This window comes from Drosophila busckii, chromosome X, assembly GCF_011750605.1.
Source record: "Drosophila busckii strain San Diego stock center, stock number 13000-0081.31 chromosome X, ASM1175060v1, whole genome shotgun sequence".
Classification (NCBI taxonomy): Eukaryota; Metazoa; Arthropoda; class Insecta; order Diptera; family Drosophilidae; genus Drosophila; species Drosophila busckii.
The window spans coordinates 3420392-3442631 of record NC_046608.1 but is presented as its reverse complement, the minus strand read 5'-3'; the positions used below and the strand labels follow the sequence as shown (position 1 = coordinate 3442631).

General features: G+C 35.8%; 2 protein-coding genes across 4 annotated transcripts in view; both read left to right on the top strand.

Annotated features, from left to right (window-relative positions):
• Positions 1-21664, top strand: part of LOC108607210 — a 45386-nt gene extending 23722 nt beyond the window's left edge. For 2 of the 3 annotated variants that reach the window (XR_004458918.1, XM_017997878.1), the window contains 2 exons: positions 20769-21354; positions 21472-21664. Coding sequence is in view for 1 of the 3 variants with exons in the window: in XM_017997878.1 (XP_017853367.1) it covers positions 21203-21354; positions 21472-21664 (345 nt within the window). In the remaining 2 variants the exon portion in view is untranslated. Of the gene's footprint in view, positions 1-20081; positions 20181-20768; positions 21355-21471 lie in introns of those variants that run through there. The other variant, XR_004458919.1, reaches the window with a different exon arrangement.
• LOC108607211 (CG15578) lies at positions 14228-14717 on the top strand. The gene has a single exon (XM_017997879.2). The coding sequence runs from the start codon at positions 14364-14366 to the stop codon at positions 14670-14672; it is 309 nt and encodes a 102-aa protein (XP_017853368.1). The 5' UTR covers positions 14228-14363; the 3' UTR covers positions 14673-14717.
• Positions 21665-22240: the final 576 nt, after the last annotated feature.

The window sequence follows — 22240 nt, the reverse complement described above, 5'->3', positions numbered from 1 at the left end:
TGAAACGGTCGTAACTTAACAGCTGTTAACTTAACATTGGCTGATTCTGTTACAGCTGCAGCTCCAAGTGTGTGACATTTAGTTTGAATATGTGTGCTTTAATTTTCGTAAAAAAAAAATAAAGTGCGAATATTTAATCAAAAACAATAGTGCAATAATTTATGTATAGCACTAAATGTAAATCATAAATATTTAAATTTTTCTAAGCCTTTTTTATGGCAATTTTTAGACCAGTTAAGCGCTTGCATTTATCACTGTTGGGCTAAAAATCTCTGCAAATGCGCATATAATTTACAGTTACCAATAAAAGGCTCAACTATATGTATGTATGTGTGTGTGTGTGTGTTTAAACCAAATGCATATGGTCACTAGCAAAAGCCAGCAAAACCGCAGGCCGTAAAAATCTAAATACGCCAAAAGGTAAAGCGTAAAATACAAAATATAAAAGCAACAAGGTGGGTGGGTTGGTTTGGTTGGTTGGTGGGTGTTTGGTTGGGTTTTAGTGGCTACAAACTGCATTTAGTTGAAGGCAGCTGTCAGCTCGTTAGTGCTGAGCTGTCCAAATGATATGCCCAATATCAATATTGACATTCATTTGTGTGCGGGCAGAGCATTTAGCAGCTGCATTCACAATCCCCTTCAAAGGGGGTGTTGGGGGGTAGTGAAAGTGCCCAGCACTAACCCATATCGTATATCATAAAGTTGGCTGGCACCAGCGCTAGACAGAAAGAGAACAAAATAATAGCAAAAAAACATAAATAAACCAGCAAAAGGGGCAGTGAGGGGGAAAATGGGCAAAAATGAAAAATGCCGCAGGACTGCATAAGCAATGAAAATAAGCATGGGAAATGGAAAATGGCAGTTGGTGCAAACGTTTTCGCCCAACTTGCCACATTTGCTGCAGCGGCATAAATTTTTATAAAAAAAAAAAAGAGACAAAGCTGTAAAAATTTAAAACAAAGCAAAACAGCAGACAACATAGAAGATTAGATTATATATAGTGCTGAATATTATACAAAAATATTCATAGTTATGAGAAAATGTTTAGTTTTTAATTTATAAATGCAGCACATAACTAAAAAAATATTAAACAAAATGCTTGATAATTCAGACTTTTTAAAAATAAGAAATTTGAATTTCTTAGCCGTTTTTTGCTAATAAATAAAATTTAATTACAAATATATGTGAAAATAATTAAAATAAATATTCAAAAAATATTAGTGTGAAATAAATAAACTTTTAATGATATTATAGTTCTTATGCTGCTGAAATAAAATATTTAAAATATTTCTTTCCATATAAAAGTAATAGTAATATTAATATATTGGCTTGTTTCAATTTTGTTTTCATCTGAATAATTTTCTTTTCACAGCGACAACAAATGAAAAAAAAAGCTGGCTACTAATAGAATTATGCATAATTTTATATAAAACTAAGCTAAACAATAAGTCTGCTATTTACTTTTTCATACAGAGTCTAAGATTAGTGTGAGGTCAAATCTTTTGGCTATGTAGGGCATAAAAATTAGCAGTGAGTTGCAAGAACTGCGAGGGGCATTTGTATTAAAGCTGTAGTCGAAAATGCCAAGCAGGCAACAAAAGGCGGCTTGAGGGGGCGTGGCTGATGTATATGCTGAGCAGGTCAGCATCATGGGGTTATTATCATGTTAAAAACTGAAAAATGCAATAAGTTGCTGGCAGGCAAACCGCCGTTTTACCTAGCACAACTACCTGCCATCTATTACAGCTGCCTCCCACACACACACCACCCACTTTGCTGTACACGCTGTGCCAAGATTTATTTGGCATTTTTCTGCGCTCTGCTGTGCTTTTTTCTTCTTCTTTTTGCTATAACTTGTAGTCATTGCCTATGCAAGAAATATGTTTGCTCAGTATATGCAGCAGGGAGAGGGCAGTGGGCGTGGCAGCGAATAATGTGTCATCAGCGACTGCTGTTTAAATTGTTTGCTTAATTTTATTTTTTTTTTCACTCTCTCTCTCGAGCAGCAGCAGCAGCACAAAAGTCATTATCGTTATCAAAAATGTTCGCCAAGAGGCAACCAACGCGGTTTTCTCTGTGGCCGCTGCCACCAAAAAGTTTCTCCACTGCCAGATTTGTTTGTCTACAGAGCTTGCTTTGTTCGCTTGTTCGTTCCGTCTGTCTGTCTGAGTCTCAGTCTCAGCGTCTAGGTATAATATTCATAATGTTTAAGTTTTGGACACTCTCTGGCCCATTTGGCTTCATTAGCGGTAATTTTGCATGCCATTTGCATGCGAGTTGCATGCAGGCATGCCAAGGCATATTTTATGCAACAATTAGATGCACACACACACAAACACACAGACACACATACATATATATATATATATGTGTGTATACATTTGCTTGCAATCTAATGGCAATTTAATGGCGCTCTGTTGCAATGTGCCAAGCAAGGCAGTGGCAACATTAAAAGCAACTCGTTATGATGCCAGCGAGTAGATAACAACGAGTTGCTCATTTAACATTAAATAGTTTAAATAATAAGCGATCTAACTTGCTGTGTTTAACATATATTGAAGACAGCTAGAGCTTAGTATTTTATTTTATATTGAATTGAAATGAAACTTTACATTTATGACAGTTAACAATTAATTACTCGCTGTAGCCTAACGAGATGTGATTTGTGTATTAACTTGCTTAGAATCAAATTTTTAAATTCATCATCAGCGACCATAGCGATTATAAGCTATAACCTAAAATTAAACTACTCGCTGCATTATTATAGCGAGTAGTTGTTTATCAAAGTAACGCTTTGTATATCGCTAAGGCTATAGCCATATATCTGTTCTTTGTAATGGGCCTAGTCAGCACAGCATTAAAATCAACTCGTTATGCTGTAGCGAGTAGAGATAACAACTCGTTGCTAGATTGAATGTTAAGCTTTCATGCTATTGGAGATATGCAAAATAATGTTTAAGCAAATTCTTAAATGCTAACACTAGAGATGATAACCAAACCTACTCGTTGTATTGTTATAACGAGTAGTTGTTTATCAAAGTAACGCTTTGTATTTCGCTAAAGCTATAGTTATATATAGAACATAGAATTGTGCCACATTAAAAGCAACTCGTTATGCTGCATAGCGAGTAGATAATAACTCGTTGCATTATTCATCGCTAAATAGGCTAAGTAATGTGCGATCTACTTTAATCAATATGCTTAATAATTAATTTATAAGCGATTATAAACAAATCTACTCGTTGTATTGTTATAACGAGTACTTGTTTATCAAAGTAACGCTTTGTATTTGTATCAAGCAATAGCTTTATATATATATATATATATATATATATTTAGTTAACTGATGTGGGTACGCTTTTGTTAATTTATACGCAGCCAACGCTCATTAATGAGCTCTCGTTGCAAATTTTTGTTGCTGTCGCTGTCTGTATTTTGCTCTTCTTCTTCTGCTACTTTTGGAACAGCCGTTGAAAAAGCTTTTTGCTGTTTGATTGATGCTTGAAACATGCTGAGCGCAGCAGCTTGAGCTGAGCGCAAAAAGGACAAAACAGAGCGAATGTGAGTCAAGCGACAAACATAAAAAATAAGAGAGCTAACGACTAAAATTAGATAAAAAGCAAAATGGCAACAACAGTAAAAATTAAGCAAAGACAAGCAAAGCAAACAAAAATTGTTGTATAGTTTAATGAAGGTAAAAAAGTAAGTGCTTTTGCCATATTTCTAAAACTTTTGCCAAGCTTTGTGCTCGATGCCCAAGCTACTTAACTCCCCATCGCGCGCACTCTTTTTAGATCTATTGCTGTCTCTGTCTAGCGTGCACTATGGCTCTGTCATTATTAGATTTACCTGCGCTTAGTTTAGTTGAGTATTTTTCTATTTTTTTTTTTTTGCTGTTGTTAACTTTTAGCCCGCTGTAACACTCACTTAGTTTACAGTGTTGTCATATCAACAATTTTATAGCCAAAATTAGCTATTTTTGAAGTTGTTAGCTAGTTGAAATGATTTGAATAATTTTGTATTTGAAATTAAATTAGTTATTTGAGTTAGTTTAATGAATCAAAACAGTTAACACTAACATCTGAAATTATTGATAAGCTACATTTTTATAGCATGAAATAGAAAAATACTTAACTAATAACTTAACTAATTTTTCAAAGTGCCAAATTTGAACTACACAATAGCAATAGTTAAATTATTTAACATAAATTAATTAGAGTAGAAATTTTTTTAAATGAGTTTGAATGCGACTAAATTGACTATAAATTAAAAAAATAATTAAATTAAATATAAATAAAAGCGTTGTTGCTGCTAGAGTTGGTCATTAAATCAATCAATCAAATTTAAAATGATTAAACTGAAGAGAATTGAGCTACTGCTTGTATATTTTAAATTGCATTTTGAAATGTCTAAATAATATATACAAATCAATTAATTCTTTGTTTTTATACTGCACTTAGTTTGTCTTGCACTTAATATCATTATCATTATAATTTGCCTTTTGTTTTTAGTAAGCATTATTAGAGAAGAATAATTAGCAAATTTATTTATTACTTAAAGCACTGCACTATTCAATTTTAAAGAGCATTTTGTTTGAGTTTTTTTTTTTTAACTATTTTTATATACGAAGCTTACAAAATTTTAAACGTTGTTGCTTTATTGATTTAAAATTGCAGCTCCTGCAGCTTTAATTGGCTTTAATTGCTTCTAGCTATATCTAGCAATTTGCTGTATACATTAATTTAGCTATTTGAAGCTATAAAATACAGACAGCACTGCCTATTCGCATACATATGCATCCCATATGCTGTTCATGGAGCTTAGCAGAGATTCTCGCATTCTCGAGTTTACTTCGCTGCTTGTGTCCAGCTGCAGCTGCTGCTCCTGGTGGTCCTGGTGCTCCTGGTGCTGATGATTGATTTAATAAACGCTGTGTGATGTTTTCACTGGAAATTAATTATAGCATAAGCACTAACATTTTAAATGCAGTATAAGAGTTTATGAATATTGTATATGGCACTTGTATTTCATTTGAAATTGCTAATCTGGGTTAAAAGGCTTTTGTGTGTAAACATAATTAATTGCATGTTGAGAGAGAGAGAGAGAGAGAAAGAAAGAGCGAAAAGATTTTTGCCCACAGAGATAACTAAATAATATGCGTAAATCCGTTTTAATGCCAAATTACAGTTTTAACAATTTAATTATGTTGCGTTTTTGTGGTGCGAATTTGCAAGTGTCATTGAAAATAAATTCAGTTTAGTCTTGTCAGCGGCTTTAAAATTGTTTGGCAAAATATTTCAATTAACTTTGGCAATTGGTTGTGGCTGTGTGTTCAATTTAAAGCTTTAATGTTTGCAATTGCATAACTTGGCTTAAATCAATTTGAATTGTTGCTTAAAGCTTTGAGCACTTCAATGCAATTTGCATTTTTTTTTTAACTATAATGTTGTGACTTGGTCAAGCAGATATTTCCAATTATGCTTTGTACGTTAATTCTAGACTTTTATGTTAATTAAGTCGCCACCCAGTTGCGCAAATTGCGCTAATAAATTGGCTACAGTTTTAATACAATTTAAGTTAGCTTAAAATGTTGCAATTTGAATTTAAACAGCAGCAAAATGCAATTAAAATTTATAAATTATTTACATAATTTATATCTATAATAAATTATAGAATAATTGCATAAAATAGTATAGCAAATTTTCTATATAAACAAAGATTTGAGCAACTTTTTTGATTAAAAATTTTATATACAAACAAGTTTATGATTTACTTTTTTGTAAATCATTTGTATTCAAAAAAGAACAACAAAGGCAAATAAACAACTGCAATAAAAGCTAAAAAAAAAAAACTAGAAAATTAGAATTACAATTGCATTTGAGCTGATTAAATTATTATTAACAATGTGGAATTACAAACTATGAGATCTTATTATTATATTATTACATTTGATTTTATTGCAAATTATATTTATATTGCTGATTTAATTACAATTTAAACGCCTGCTTATTATATAAGCAAAATTTGCTACGTATTTAAAAAAATAGTAACAGATTAATTGCTTACATAGAAAGTTTGTATAGAATTATAACGAACACTTTAAATATATTTAATTTGCTTTGCTATAAATTCATTACATTTACACGCAATGTAATGCATTTTTACAACCAGCTTAGCGCCACTGGGTCGCTCGCTCTCTTACCCTTCGAGTTGCTTTTGGCAAAAACTTTTTTGGCAATACAATGCAAATTGTTGCGAGCGCTGACGTCACGTCCTTTTGATTTGATTTGCAATGACACAATTCCAGGACAGTAGTCGCCGTTCTATTTTACATAGCAACAGCTTTCAGCTGGTGGGTGGTGGCGTTGCGCTTGCAACTTTGTGTGTCGCTCATTTGTAATCATTTGGGCGTTAAATATATTTTTCTTTGCTTGGCGCCCCACCCACCCCCTGCTGTTGACGCTTGCGTTTTTTACAGCCTTCATAAATCTTAATTTGAGCGCATGCAAGGCAGCGAGCTGAGCAGAGCAGAGCTGAGCTGATTTTCGTCAAGCAGCAGGCAATGACTAAAATGGACCTTGGCTGAAGCTGGGCGGGTGGGGGTTTGGGGGCGGGCTGACACGTACACTGCACTTTTGACGTCAGCTGGCTGCGCTGACAGCCAAGCAGGCGTGGCTGCTTACAGAATGGATGAGCTAACTGAAATTTGTCGCAGCAGCAGCAACAACAACAACAACAAGCAGCACAATCAGCAGCAACAACTTGAGGGGGGGTAGCTGGCAAAAAGTTTGTCGCGTTAAATTTAATGTGCGCTCGCCTTTTGTTTTTGAGCGTCACTCACTGCCCCCGCACCTCGCACTGCTCCACAAGCTGCTGCCCCTCAAGCGCTCTGGCATACAAAATGTGCCAAAAATTGGACATACTTGTAAGAAAATTTTTGTTGCGTTCGAGCGGCTGCTGGGGGGTGGTGGTTGAAAAAGTTGCTGCGTTGTCGTGGCCTGAGGGTCGCCAATTGGTGGCGCATCCAAACGCATTTTGAAAGCTTTTAGCTGTTAATGTGGCATAAATTTGTCTTTTGTTGCCACACATTTGTTGCTGTTGCTGCTGCTGCCACACAAAATTGAAATATAAAACAAATGCGAAAAAACAACAACAACTGCCATAAAATCTAAGCACTGGATGCTTCTATGATAACAACTATAAATTATTTTGCCAGCGAGCATACAAAACTTCATGCATTTCTTGCAGTGTATAAAGAAATAAAATTCAAGCAACTTCAAGCGCCGCAGGAGCAACACAACATTTCAAGCAGCAGCAGCAGCAGCAACAATAACAACAACAAATACTTTAAGCCAAGCAACTTGTACTAAACTTAGCATGTTTAACTTGCAATGCTTAAGTTGGGCCTATAAATTGTTTAAAAATTGCATTTGCTAATATACAAATATTATTTAATTTAAGTTGATAATTCAGCTTTACATTAAGATAAATGCTTATTGTGCTTAAATAGAATTACAATGCGCTCATTTAGCTTTTATTATTTCAATTATTATTACAATAAATAAAAAGAAATATATGTATAATGTATACATTCCAATTAGTGGCAAAATGCTTAGAATTTAGTATAAAAACAAAGCAGAATTTTTATTTATTTATCACATGTTGTCTATAAACAGTTGAAGTTGAAATGAAAGTAATTAACAAAAAGTTTTTCAACTTTCGGCAATATGCGAGAATTATCGCGATGAACTCAACTCTGTGTTATAGCTGATTCCATATTCTATTCTATACTTTTTGCTATGCTATATTCTACTTTATATTGAACTTTATAAAAAAAGTTATAAACTAAACTATGGTATGCAAGCAAAGCGAAGAATTTCAAGTGAAAATAAATATCTGGCTGACTTAGCCCACATACAATTATTTACCGCAGCCTACATGAAAATGAACTTAGCTTAGAGTTTAGCAATTTAGTGCTGCATTGAATTCTAATTTGTTAGCTATTTGTTGTTGTTGAAAGATTGATGACATGCCAATGAAATTTATTGATATGGGGCGTGAAAATGCTCGTTGGACACTTGTGAATTCCTTCAATTGATTGATAAGCAACAAAATATTGTCGCACGAACGCGCCACAAATTGTTGCAACACAAATTGGTGGCAGCCAAATTGGTTAATTTGCATGCAATTGCATTTAAATTTAAATAACTGAAGCTTTTAGTGCTGCACACACACAAATAGTTTATACTTATATTTGATTCAATTATTTTGCAGACATATTTGCACATATTTTGACTGATTTATGACTGGCAAGTATTTTGTTTATTTTTTTTATATTTATTGCGCTAATAATTCAATTTTCAATTTTAAATTGCTTTTGCGCTATTCAAATTTTTTGAATTTATGAAACTTAATGAATATTGTTTGTAGTACTTTAATTGTTGTTTAAGTTAAGTTTATAAATAAAAAAACAGCAACATAAGCCAAGTCGAGCTATATATATAAACTAAAATAAAAATCTGTTAATTTCTGCTACAATACAATTCAACAAATTCTAGCATTTTTTTAATAATTATTGCATTACGCATATTTTTTATTCATTTAAATAAACAACAATATTTGCTACTTAATTTATATAACTAAATTTATATAACAAAGTTTAAATATAACAAGTGGACAGGTTAAAGTTGGGCGCCACCAAATTTAAATACACTTTGACTAGGGTATCGCAGCAAACACACGCATGCACTCACAAACAAATACACACAAAAGAGCTAACGCGTCACAGCTCGTTTCGCTGTTAGCGTCAGCAGCGACGCCGCCGCCTGCGTCGGCAGCGACGTTTGGATGGCGCTTCAGCACGTGCACCCGCTGTCTATATTGAAATGAATGTGAATAATTCCTAAGTTATTTATCCGCTCGTTTAGAAATTTTCACAATCGGTCGAAAACATGACTAAGCAATTTTGTGATTTATTCAGATTTTTTAAGATTTTTGTACTGCCTATTATGTACGTTTTTTTCGATTTGCGGGGAAGGCGGGAGGAAATAAAAAAAAATAAAATAAAAGCGTAGTGTCCTGGATATAGGAGCACCTTACATACCAAATTTGGTTGCTCTAGCTTATAGTTCATATAGTTGCTGAGGAACACGCCACTCATACAGACGGACGGAGGACAGACGGACATGGCTATATCGACTCAGCTCGTCGACCTGATAATCAAAAAAAAATATATATACTTTATGGGTCTGCCACGCCTCCTTCTCCCTGTTACATACATTTGAGCAACTTCATAATACCCTTTTCCATTTTTTACAAAAATGTCAAAGTGTATAAAAACGTTTGCTATAAAATTTGCATAATATGCATATTAATATTGCTATACATGGTCTCATGCTGTCGGCTATGTCTAGCTGCATTTTTGTTTTTTTTTTTTGTACTGTCTGAACTTTTAATGTTAATGCTCAATATGATAAACGATTGCTTTATGGGCAATTTTTTGCGCGTTTTTTTGGTTAAAAAAAAAACGTACGAGTTGATTACAGTGTCAACAGTTTGCATATCTGTCCATCAATATTTCAACCTGGTCATAACCTCAGGCCGCAGACCCCACAATCATTATTAAAGTCAGGCTTACACACATATATAGATAAATATATGTATTCATACAAATGCACTTTGTGGTAATTGTTGCCTCATTGTTTTTAGTTTTATGCTCTAACGAAAAGTGTAAAACTTTGGCTAACTTATAAGTTTTATTTATAAAATTTATAACAAAGTTCTAGAGCATTTAAAGCGTTTACTACATGCGCTTAAATTGCAATTTTTTTTTATACACTTTGACATTTTTGTAAAAAATGGATATCATAAAGTTGTGCAAATGTATGTGGCAGAAAGTATATATATTCTTGATCAGCAAGACAAACTCAGTCGATATAGCTATGTTCGTCTGTATGAGCGACAGTTTCTCAGCAACTACAAGCGCTAGAGCAACCAAATTTGGTATGTAGGTGCTGCTATATGCAGGACACTACGCTTTTATTTTTTTCTTTTTTAATTTCCTCCCCCCGCCCACGCAAATCGAAAAAAATCTTTAATAGTCAAAGTGTATCTAAAAGTTGTTGGCGCCCAACTTTAATTTGCTCATTTTGTCTTGTTAAAGTTAAAAGCAAATATATTTTTGTCTGATTGACTGAATGTCAAAAATTTTTTGCATTAAGGCTTATTTATTTATTTACACACACACACACACATACATACATAAGCTGTTTGCATATGAACAATTATTGGTTTGACTAAAGGCAAAATTGAAAGCTCATGGCACTTTGTTAAAAAAGTTTAAATTTTAATGCATGGCCAAATAATATTTTGTTTACATTTCATTTAAATTTCAAACACAATTGTGCATTTGCTAATCTCTCTCTCATATATTTTGGGGCATGCAATACATTTAGCTTTTTAATATGCAACATTACTGTATTTATAACGGTTTGTTTTGCAGCACACGCGCGCAGCTTACAAATTAATTAATTACCCAGCATATGCTAATTAAACAGCATTTTTATAGCAGCTCGGCCGCCGTAAAATAAAATGAATAAAATAAATACAAAATTAAATGTTACCGTTAACTACGACATGAAATTGCAACAACAAGCGGCAGGTCATTTATGTATAATGCCAAATGCATAATTACGGCCACAACATAATTATTCAGCACTGGACTGCAGTGGACTCTGAACAGGCAATTAAAAGGATATTCAGCTGTGGCTTACAGCGCCGTTGTGTGCACCTCATTTATGTGGGGCTTACACACATCAATTCATCTAAGTCTAAAGCTAAAATGAGCTGCGAACTTAAGGATCGCCAATGGCAACATCGATAAGTCGCTCAGATCTATAGAAGTGGCTTTGGACCGCTTAAAGCTTGACTATAACAGCTGCACAGTAACTTTAATTAACATTAATTACTTAGCTTACTTATTTACATTGCTGACTAGTCTGTGTCTTTAAATTAAACGCAATCGCTTCAAAGTTTTTAAGATTAATTATAATTAAGTTAACTTGAATATAATTAAATAAGAGCATAACATGCAGTTAAAATTGATAGTTGCAGCCACAGTCTCAAAGCTATGTTTACGTATACGTAATATATGCGCTTACAGTGACGCATATTACGCATACGCACTGCAAAACGCTTAAGCATAAGCAAGTTGTGCATAAATGCAGCTCATTGCCTAATTTGCAATATATAGCTACATTCTTAAACTAAATCTGTGAGCTTAACTGCGCGCAATTTAAACTTTTACTTAACTTAAACAATTTAATACTTGGCTAATCAGTCAAATATATTGTTAGCAGCTTATCTTATGCCAACATACTGCATACACTTGATTACTGCTGCTAAAAGTAGCAGCTAATTCTATATTGTTTTGCATAATCTCAATTATAATTATTTTTATAATTATTTGTATTAATTAATTGAGCAAAGTTTGAAATACATTTAAAACAAAAGCAATTCACATTTACTAATAATTAAGTTTAGTTTTTAATACTGCTTTGAATATGTTAAAAAAAAGCGTTTAACATCGAGTTAAAATTGTTATTGTTTTTATATTTTATTTATTAATTTTTATTACTGTTAACTTAATTAATTTGTATTATTTTCATTATATTTTTTTAAGCTTTATAAATACAACGCAATAGCAGCTTACAACGCTCGCTGCTATGCAATGTTGCGTGCTTAATTAAATGTTGCGCAACATGTTGCTAAGAATTGTTGCTAAGCCAGGAAAGTTTTTGTTGCTTTCATTGCGCTTGCAGCTTGTTTATGTTTGCTTTTGCTTTTTATCTCATACCCGACAGGTGGTTGCGACATCTATGTGTCTGTGTGTGTGTGTGTGTGTGTGTGTGTGTTAGTGTTGCTGTAAAATATTTATGCATAGCAATTTCTCATTGTCGCCGTCTGGCTTTCGTGTCCAAGTCAAAAGTGACGCGTTTTTGGCCAGCAACTGCCATTTGTCATTGCCCCCACGCTCTGTTGTCTACTACTGTATGTGTGTATGTGTGTGTGTGTGTGTGTTCAGCTATTTGTTGGTAATTGTTTTGGGGGCCAAACATTTTCAATTTAGCGCTTTGATTCGGCTAATGCGCGCGCCTGCAACTATGCAATGAATTTTTCACTTTACTATTTCTCACGTCTGTCACTTTCCATTTGCCTGCGGCTCTGGCCAAGCGCCAGCGCCAGCGCCGTAGACTTGGCTAGCTGCCATAAAATGTTGCTTAAAGCTGCAGCTGCAATTTGTATTATTATTAAAAGTTATCAAAGCTATCAGCAGCAGCTTCAGCTTCGGCTTGAGCTCGTCTCGAAAGTTGCTTTTGTGAATTTGTGGCTGTAAAATGGCTGAATGAACGCTGCAAAATCAAGTTGAGTGGCACGCCCACTTGGCCATAGCTTGTGAGCATGAGCGTGAGCCAGAGCCAGAGCCTGATCCTGATCCTGGCCTTGTCAATGGCAATGACAGTGAGTTAAACAAAGCGTTGCTTGTAGTTCTGCTGTCTTAAAGCGGATACTCATTTAAGTTGATTCACCGCAGCAGCACAAAGCCTGCAGCGTTAGGGGCGTGGCAGTGGCGTGGGGGCGGCCAATGACACTTTATGACAATTGCACTTGGCGACTTGACGGCAGGCACTGCAAAATTGCTAAAGAAATAAAAAAAAAACACACACACACACACACAAAACAACTTGAAGCTGGGGCAAGTAAAATTCACAGCAGCGCAGACGACGCGAAGTTTTAACGTGCGTGCAAAAAAAAAAAACGCAGAGAAGAAAAACTGAGGAAATCCGCACATGTGGGCGAAGCATAAAACAAGCAAAAGAAAAATCGTAAACAAAATGCCGGAAAGTGGCAACAACATGGCGGCGGCAACGGCAACGGCAACGGCAACAGCTAGCCACGTGCTACACATGCAACCGCATGCGGCACGAACCAGCAGCTGCCACTGCTGCAAAAATTTCGTGCGTCGCGCCGCGCTGCGCCTCGCGTCTCGCGATAATGACTTTTTGTCTTATGTCACTTGATGCGCCACACACACACACACACACAGACACACACACAGGCACAGGCACAGGCACTCTGAAACGCTTGTTGGCTTTGGCGCCTTTGTTAGCGCTATTTCGCTTTTTGTGTAGCTCGAGGTTATTCAAGTTCAAATTACAAGCTGCCAGTCGCCGGCTACGTTTCCTCTTGCCCTCTCACTCTCACACTCATGCGCTCGCTCACTCGCTTTGACTTGATTAATTGGCCATGAGCTGCGTCATTCTGTCGCCTCACAAAAGCTAAAGTTAGTTTGTTCTTGTTGTTGTTGTTGTCGTTGTCTCGCTTAAACGTTCGCTTTATCGCTCAGCGCTTTGCTCATGATTTGATGCTTTTATTTTTGCGCTCAAGTTTAAAAGTTCACAAACTCCAATTTGTTAGGTAAATTATGTTTTGTCAAAATATATGCGCGATTTTTAAACGAGCGAAATATAAAAATGCAGCAATCAAATTGAATCAACAGCTGCTCAAGCTTAAGTCGCTTGGCGAATGTTAAGCAAATTAAATGCGCTTTAGCTTATGTAATTCAATTCTGCAGTTGCAGCAGCTGTTATATAGAACTATATAAACTAAATAGTGATTAGCACAACTGAAAAGTTTTTAATTCTTCAAGCGATTAGCTTTAGTTGCAGACTCTCATATATATATTAATTATATTGCATAGAAAATTCATAAACAAACAGCTGCTTTCATTTTTATAATGTATATAATATTTCGTTTTATAAAAAACATTTGCTTAAGCTTATGTTGGTTAGTTAAATAAATTGAAATTAATGTGATAAAACGTTAATTTTGATATTCAACAATAATTTGAAAATATTAAGCGATATTTAAATATATACTTTAAGCAATCGCATTAAATTCTGCATCAACTAATCAAAAAGTAAACTCAAGTTTTGACTCCTTTCTATTGAAATTTGTTGTTTGCCAAAGTCAAATTGCTATAAGTTTAATATATGATGCAGTTTGCTATAATAATTTGATAGAAATTCTTGATATTGATATTAGACCCAAAGCGTATTGCTTGGATTTCTTTGCTGCTAGTTGCTGAATTTAGTGCACGCTTTTCACTACAAATTAATACGCCCAGTTGCGTTGCTTTTGGATTATATATTAACAACATTTTGCATGTTATAAAAGCAGCTCTAGCTTTGCTTAGCTGTCACATTTAAATCAACTTGTAGTTTGTTTAAAATTTATTTGTTCCGTCTGGTGCGTTCAGTTCAGATGCATTTGCCCAGCTGCTTGAACTCGAAGTCGGCAGCAAGATGAACGGCATGGGCTATCAGCTGCATCGGCTGCCGCAGCAGCAGCAGCGGCGCCTGGTGCGCAATCTGATGGCCACCATATTGCGTCTGTTGCAGGCGACGCGGCGCCCCATGCGCGATACCGAAATCATTTCGACGCTGGCGCAGCGCTTGCAACGCTATGATACGGACTTTAGGCATCAGGTGCGTCTGAATTTGGAGGATGGCGTTGCCTATGGCCTGCTCAGGCGCCAGGCGAATGCGTATGGACTGCGGGGCAAGCAGGTGGCAACGCTAATGCAAGAGCTGGCGCCAAAAAAATCGAATTAATTGAGTAGAAAATAAATTAAAACAAAGCTTTGAGCCAAGTTAGGTTTTGAGTTTTAGTTGCAAATAGTATTCAACAGATTTTAATGATTAGATTACATTTCATAACAAATAATGATATAAAAATAATAATTAGGCAATAATTTATGATAATAGCAACAATTAGCTAATGATTCTCTTGGGTAAATTCTGCTCATGCAAGTTTTTCAGTCTTTTCTGTTGTGAGTTTTCTTAGTTAAATTATTAAACTAAGAATTATTTATAAACAATTAAACTAACTTTAACATATTAAACTAAGATTGATTCTAAGATATGTTTTAACTGCATTTTGGTTAACGTCACACACTTTGTCTACTTTCAATGCTTTTTATGCGTTTAATGCACCACGTGCCACTGCAAATATTTCTTAGGCTTTGAGCTTGCTTAGTTTTGTTTTCATATTTCATTAGAATTATAAATGAAATGACAATATACATATCATTAATACTGCGTAATCGTATTATGAGTATATCTCTATGAAATCTGGAACTAGTTTGCTTTGCTGATTAGAACTTGCCACATGTTGCATTTTAAGGCTGCTACTTTTTCTTAGTACTTTGGCGCTAATTATGTTTGCATATTCACATTTGCTGCAATTGCAATTTAATTTAGTTGCATTGTTTTAACATAAACTAAAAGTTAATGCGCTGTGCCTTTGATTTGCACATTGCAATTGCAATTGAATTCATAAATTATGCAAAAAGTATGCAGCAAATATTTTTTAACACACATGCAGGTGCGCATATACGCATGTGTGTGTGTGTAGCATATAATGCACGCTAAGCGTCGCTGCAAGCGTAACAGCGCGTGATGGAAGCGCGTATTACTGCAATTGGGTGGGTGGGATGCTGGGTGGGTGGCTCGTTGGGTGTTTGGGCATTTGCTAACACTGGGGAATTCGTTGCGTCCGTCCGTCCGTTCGTTCGTGTGTGTGTGTATTTGCGTGTTACAAATGCGAATTGTGAAATGCGTTTTGTGGTAAATATTTGCGGTTTATCTAAATGAAATGCATTGCATACTTCTGGGCGTAGCAACTCATATAAATTGCAGCGCAAATCGCGTCTGTTATTTGCATTGAAGCACAAAATATGCAATTAAATACATTAAGCATTGAAAGTCAAATATATGCATTACCACCCACCCCCACCCCCCTTAAATACTTCTTTTTTTTTTATTATTTACTGTTTTGTTTGTTACCTGGCGGCCTCACTAATAGTGTTCAAACTTGTGTACATTTCGCATTTTAAGCAAATATAATTTCTATATTTTGCAATTCAATATTTCAATATTTGCAATCAAATTAAAGTAGCAAGTTTTACTTTTTAATGCATATTTATAGACGCAACAATTTTATTTAAGCTTTATATAAGCTACTAAGCTTTGCAATTATTTTTATAACTTAATCTTAAACAAAGACTTCGTAATAATCACAACACTCTGCTATAATTTTAAATATTTTTAGTAAGCAAAAATCGCACATGCTTGATAGCAATAAATTAACATAAAATACAAACAATATTGCAAACAAACCACATGAAATTGTAATAAATTATTAAGCGCAAACCAATTGCATTTGTGATTTATGTAACATAAATTTGAAAAATAATTTTAATTTGAATGTGCTTAAAATCAATCAAAATAGGCGCAAGTCGACTACAGTTTATTTAATTCTATTATGCAAAGTGCAAAGGTTAATAGAGCGTAAAAAGCACAGCAGAATGAAGAAGAGAGCGAGCAGTGGCAGCAGCAACAAAAGTTCAAGTGCTCTGAACTTGCCACACAGCAAAACGAAAATAAAATACAAAAAAACATGCAGCAAACACTTGTAAATTTCTTATGAGGCGTAGCCACAACAAACACAGACACACACAGACACAGACACAGACACATATACAGTGGCTCAAGAGCAGGCATGTGTGTGTGCTATTGTTGTTGTTGTTGTTGCAACCACGCACAATTAAATCAAATTACCTCAAGTGCACTCAGCGCTTTTTCACAGTTGGCGGCGACGTCACAGTAATTAAGCTTTATGTCAAGTGGCTCGAGCTACACTGAGCGAAAAGCTAGCTGAGCGTTAAATAAAAGAAAATTATTGTCAGTCAAGCACTAAATTTATTGGAATATATTTTTAAAACAAAATGGAAATTTAGCATTGCTGCTAAATATTTAAAAAATATTTGAGAACGCTCGAGCTACACTGAGCGAAAAGCTAGCTTAAAGATAAATTTAAGAAAATTATTTAAAAATTTATTTAAAATGAATATAATATTTTTCTATTATGCGCAGCTTACAAATTTGTTGCTCATTTTTGTGCTAAAAAATATTAAAAAAAATTTGCGTGTACGTTAGTTTAGCTGCATAGCTTACGTTAATACATAAAGACATTTTTAAAACAAAAAAATAGCAAAGAAAAAATATTTTCTTAATTATTTTTGGCAATTTTGTGCAGACTTTAATTTCAGTTTTAGTTTTTGTGGCAAGTGTAAAGGAGCGATAAGAGCTGCTGAGCTTGCCGTAACGTAAACGTAGTGGTCACTGAACTGAACACGCACACAAATAAACACAAACACACACACACACTGACTTAAACGATAGCATGTGTGTAAACTTATAGATAAAAGTAAAATATGCGCTCAAGTTGCAAAGATTTAATAAAATTTGACATAGTGCAGGCTTTTAATTGAAAATTGCAGCAGATAAAGTAAGAGCAAAAAAATGTGAGCAACAGTGAAGAGAGAGAGAGAGAGAGAGAGAGAGAGTGCGAGGCAGAGTGGGGCAGCGATAGTTCGTAGCGCAAATAAAAGTAAAAATAATGTAAAAGACGTCAGGGAAATCAAAGTGCATGTGTGACAAGTTTACCAAACGAGGGTGTCTCTGTATCTGTGTGTGTGTGTCCTGGTATCATGTGCTCTGACAGGACAAAGGACAAACAATATGTGCTGCTGATGACAAGTATAACGACAGCATTGAGGCAACTGCCAGCAGTTGAAAGAAGCATTACGTGCAAAAAAAAAAAAGAAACAAAGCTGCTGCGCTCTCTCTCTCTCGCTCTCTTAGGCCTCTGGGGACAGTCCAAGCGGCTGACTCTGACTCACGCTATAGCATCATAAACTCTATATATATCTCATACGATATTTGTGTTGTGCAGCCTCAAAATGTGAAAAACCAAAATTAAATTTACATCAAAAAACGTAAAAAGAAAATCAAGCTGAGTGGGGGTGTTGGGTGAGGTGCGTGGAGGGTGCGTTTTTGTGCTGCGGGGCATGTGGCAAGGGTGTTACATTGTAATTTTATTAGGTGAGAAATGCGCCAAGGGTCTGTAGCAACAACAGCGACGGCGGCAACGTATAAATAAAGAAAATATGTTTACTGGTCGCTCACTGCGTTTTGCGATTTCCGTTTCCTGCTGTCGTTAACGGCTTTCCACACGGGACAGCGTTAAGTACAGTGCGTACTGGATATGAAGTAAGCCTTTTAAAATAGCTTAGGCTTTATTTATACGCAACCATGTTTTATTTATTTTGTTCGATTTTTGTCAATTTTTTTTGTTGGCAAGCTGCGAAGATTTAAATGCATTTTAATTCAGGCTTTGAAACTGGAAGTCATTTAGCGTAGCTTTGATATTTCTTATTTGTTTATAATGCCCACATAAAATTGCATAAAACAGTTAAATCGCAATTTGTTAAGCTGAACTATAGCTGCTCAAAATTTGATTTAAAAAAAAACCAATTCTGGTTTTGATTTTTTTGCCATAACTTTGTCAAAACTAATTTATTACTAAGCACGCAAAGCAGCAAATGTTTATTTGGCGTTGCAGCTATGCAAAAAGGCATAACACGAGTTTTTTTTTAATTTTAATTCACTAAGCTGCAGCTTGTTAACATTTTTGTTTTTTTTTTTATTAAAGCAAAAAGCAAGCAGCTTTTGTATTACAGTTGGCAGCTGCTTTAGCAAGTGTTTACTGCATTTACATGCATGTGTATGTGTGTGTGTGTGTGTGTTGTATGCATATGTATTTCCTGCTGTTGCTGGTTGAGATGGGGGGGTGCTGGTGGGTGGGGGCTGTTGCACGTCTGAGGGGTGTTGTTCTATTATGGCGCAGTCGGCACATTAAATTAGTTTTGACACGTAAATGCGTTTAGCAGTAACAGCCAAGCGCACAATTTTTTCCGCTGTTGCGTCTTGGCCCACACCCCTCACCGCTCTGGGCTGACCAAAGTGCTTAGCTCGCGGCATGCTTGGCATTTTGTAGCATAATTTTGGGCTGTCACTTTGTGCAACTGAATTATGCGAATAAATTACGCGTTTTGCAATTGCAACAACAAGCGCCACAAAATTTATGGCCTTCAAATACAGCAAAAGGCAAAGGCGGCGCCCCTCACAATAACAAACATGCAATTAAAATTAAATTAAATGCCGCTTATTATTGCGCTTGTTGACTCGAGCTACTTATTAAGCGGCAATTGCTTGAGCTTACCACAACTTAAGTGGCTCATAAAACAAATCCAAATCATGGTTGTTGGCCCACAAAAAGCCCCAAAGAACTTTATTGCATTAAGTTCTATTCAATTGGCTGTGAAATGTTTCTAAATTGTTTAACAAATACATGAAGTCAACGCTAGCGACAAAGTCATGAGCTGGTATTTAAATTTTATTTCATTTGTAATAAAAGTATAAATAATAAGTTTACTGTCATATGCTTCTAAATAATAAGCTGCATTGGTATCAATTTATTAATTTAACTTGCAATCCAATTAGAAATTCTGCAAATGAGAAGATTTTCTTTCAAATGAAATACACTCAATGCAAACTTGCACGTGGGCACTGTGGGCTCCATGCTCAGCTGAAGTTTAGCTCAAGTCTGCATGCATCAATCGTTAAAACAAAATCCACTCACGATCCACATTAAGCTGAGCGCTCTCTAAGCAATGAAACGGCCACGCTCTCATTCGGCCGCAGCCGCGCTGAGGGATCCCATTCACGTACGCACTCATCTTACGATACACAGTGAACGAACAAAGGTGCAAAGTTTGCACTGTAAACAACAAAACCCACTCACTCACTATGAACTGAGCGCTCTCTAAGCAATGAAACGGCAACGCTCAAGTTTAGCCGCAGCAGCAGCGCTGAGAGATCGAGCGCAAAGCGGCCGCACGAAAGGCGCAAGCAGCAGAGCCCCACTCACACTCACACTCATCATACGGTGAGCTGAGCGCTCTCTAAGCAACAAATCGGCCATGCTCAAGTTCGGCCGCAGCAGCTGCTATGAGCGCGATCGAGCGCAGGCGAATGAACGAAAGACACAAACAGCAAAGCAGCGACACTTACATGTGTGGGAGGCTGAGTGAATAAGAAGAACGCACGTAGACCAACTAGGTCAGTTGTGTTTCGACTTTTGACGATGCGGCAAGTGTGCGCGCTATTAGTGTAATAATAATTAATAATTTCCACGTGCTTATTTGGTTTGAGCAAGTAAGTTTATAACAATTGTTCTCAATGCTCTGACAAACAAATGACAAGTGTTTAATTATTGCAATAGCAACGTTCGCTGAGTTTTAGCAGCTTGCTTAAAATTTTCATTCATATGCTTGCTTTTGCCTTTACTCAATGCTCAATTAACTGTTCCTTGCATGAGCCTCTCTGAGTTTGCCTTTTGTTTTATCTCTTCAATGCTTTTGCTGCTAACTGTTCTTTGCATGAGCCTCTCTGAGCACTTCACAGACTTTTTAGTGTCTATTAAACTAAGAGAGCTCAGCATTGATTCTCAGGCAGTGAATTTAATTTCATTGAGCTATTCATAACTAACACTAATGCATATCTGCTTGAGAGTTTTTTTTTGTTGTTTTTCAATTCTTGCTTCTTGCACACTGCTGATCTATTCAATGTAAATAGCTTTATATTTTCCTTGACCGTCGGCTGTGCATCATCGACATTAAATAAAAAATAAAAAAACAATTCAAAAAAAATTCTTTCCAGCTTGAAAGCTACAAATAGAACATATTATTGTTGTGTTTATAAAAGTACTTCGAGTTTTATTTAATTTCTATTATCGTATTACAGGCTAAATTTACATGTGGTCCGCACAGACATTTAGTTTGGGATGTTATCGAGTTGGTCTTGACCCGGTGGCGCCCATGAAGAACCAGGAGCTGGTGCTGGCAGGCAGCTTGGCGACCAGATTGATGCTCTTCAACTTTACGACGGTCTTGAACAGTTGCCAGCTGCACTTCTTGGATTGCCTCTTATCAGAGTCGTAGCGATCATTGATGAACAGCTGGCTGGTCAGATGAATGATCGCTGTAGCTATCAAAGTCTACATAGTCGTCGTTCAGCTTCAACTACAGCTGCTGCAGCGGTGGCGACAGGCTGTTCCCAACTAATCCACTAATTATGACGCTGGATCAAATAGGAGCTGGCCATGATTAATTTATTTCTTTTGTTACTTATAGATAAGGCTGAATAAGGAATTGGCACAACTGGAGAAGCTGTTCCAGATGGTCCCGCAGTATGACAACATGGAAAGGCAGCTGAGGCGTTGCACAGCGAGGCGGCGGCCAAGGAGCAGGAAGCTGAAGGAGATCAGTACGAGCTTAGGCGCTGCCAATTGTTGCTGTCAGCGCTGCGTGAATTCTTCATACAACTTGTGGTAAGCGCCAGATCATTAAAAGTGTCCGTTATTAGTTTATTTTCTATATATTATATTATATTATATTATTTTCTATTTTTATAAATAAGTTTACCTAATCATCTGTTTTATTTACAGCTTACTGTACCAATGTGTACATCTCTGCAGCGAGCGCAGGACTTCTTCTACACGATACCTGGCTATTGAAGTCGGATCTAGATCCTGGAGAGTTACCGACTTAACTGGACTAAGGACTACATCAGTTTTCCACAGCAATATCAACAGCAAAAGCTGCTCATCCTGCTTGAAAGGATGCTTTTATTTAAATTAGTGCACATATTTTGTATTTATATTATTTTTAATGGCTTAACTTTAAAAATTATTCTTTATTTGTATTCATTTGTATTTAGTTCCTTAATATTATTTGTGATAACAATATTTATGTTTACTATATGTAATGGCTATTAAGGACTAGCTTGCTAAATTGTAGTATTATTAACAAATTGCTTTGGCAATAAATAAACAATTATTATACTCGACACAACTTCTTTTTATTATTATTATTTTGAGGGTATACATGCTTTTCAGCCTATGGAAAATTTCCATGCAAAACGGTCGTTTTTTAGCTCCTGCTCCTTGGTTATCCTTCCAGTCGCAAAAGGACATGCATTTTCGTGCTCCCTGGCATCAAATCTATCGAACTGCATACCAGGATATCCAGAATTCAACAAAAAAATTTCTTGAAAAAATTTACAGGGGGTCGCAAAATGTGGCCCAAAATCACAAAATGTCCTTTTATGCGGAAACTACAAGGACTACACGGATGTCCTTTGGTGTCCAAGTAGTGCTCCTTAAGAGCTTTCAGAATATACCAGAATAAGGACGAATGTCCTTACAGGAGCCGAGA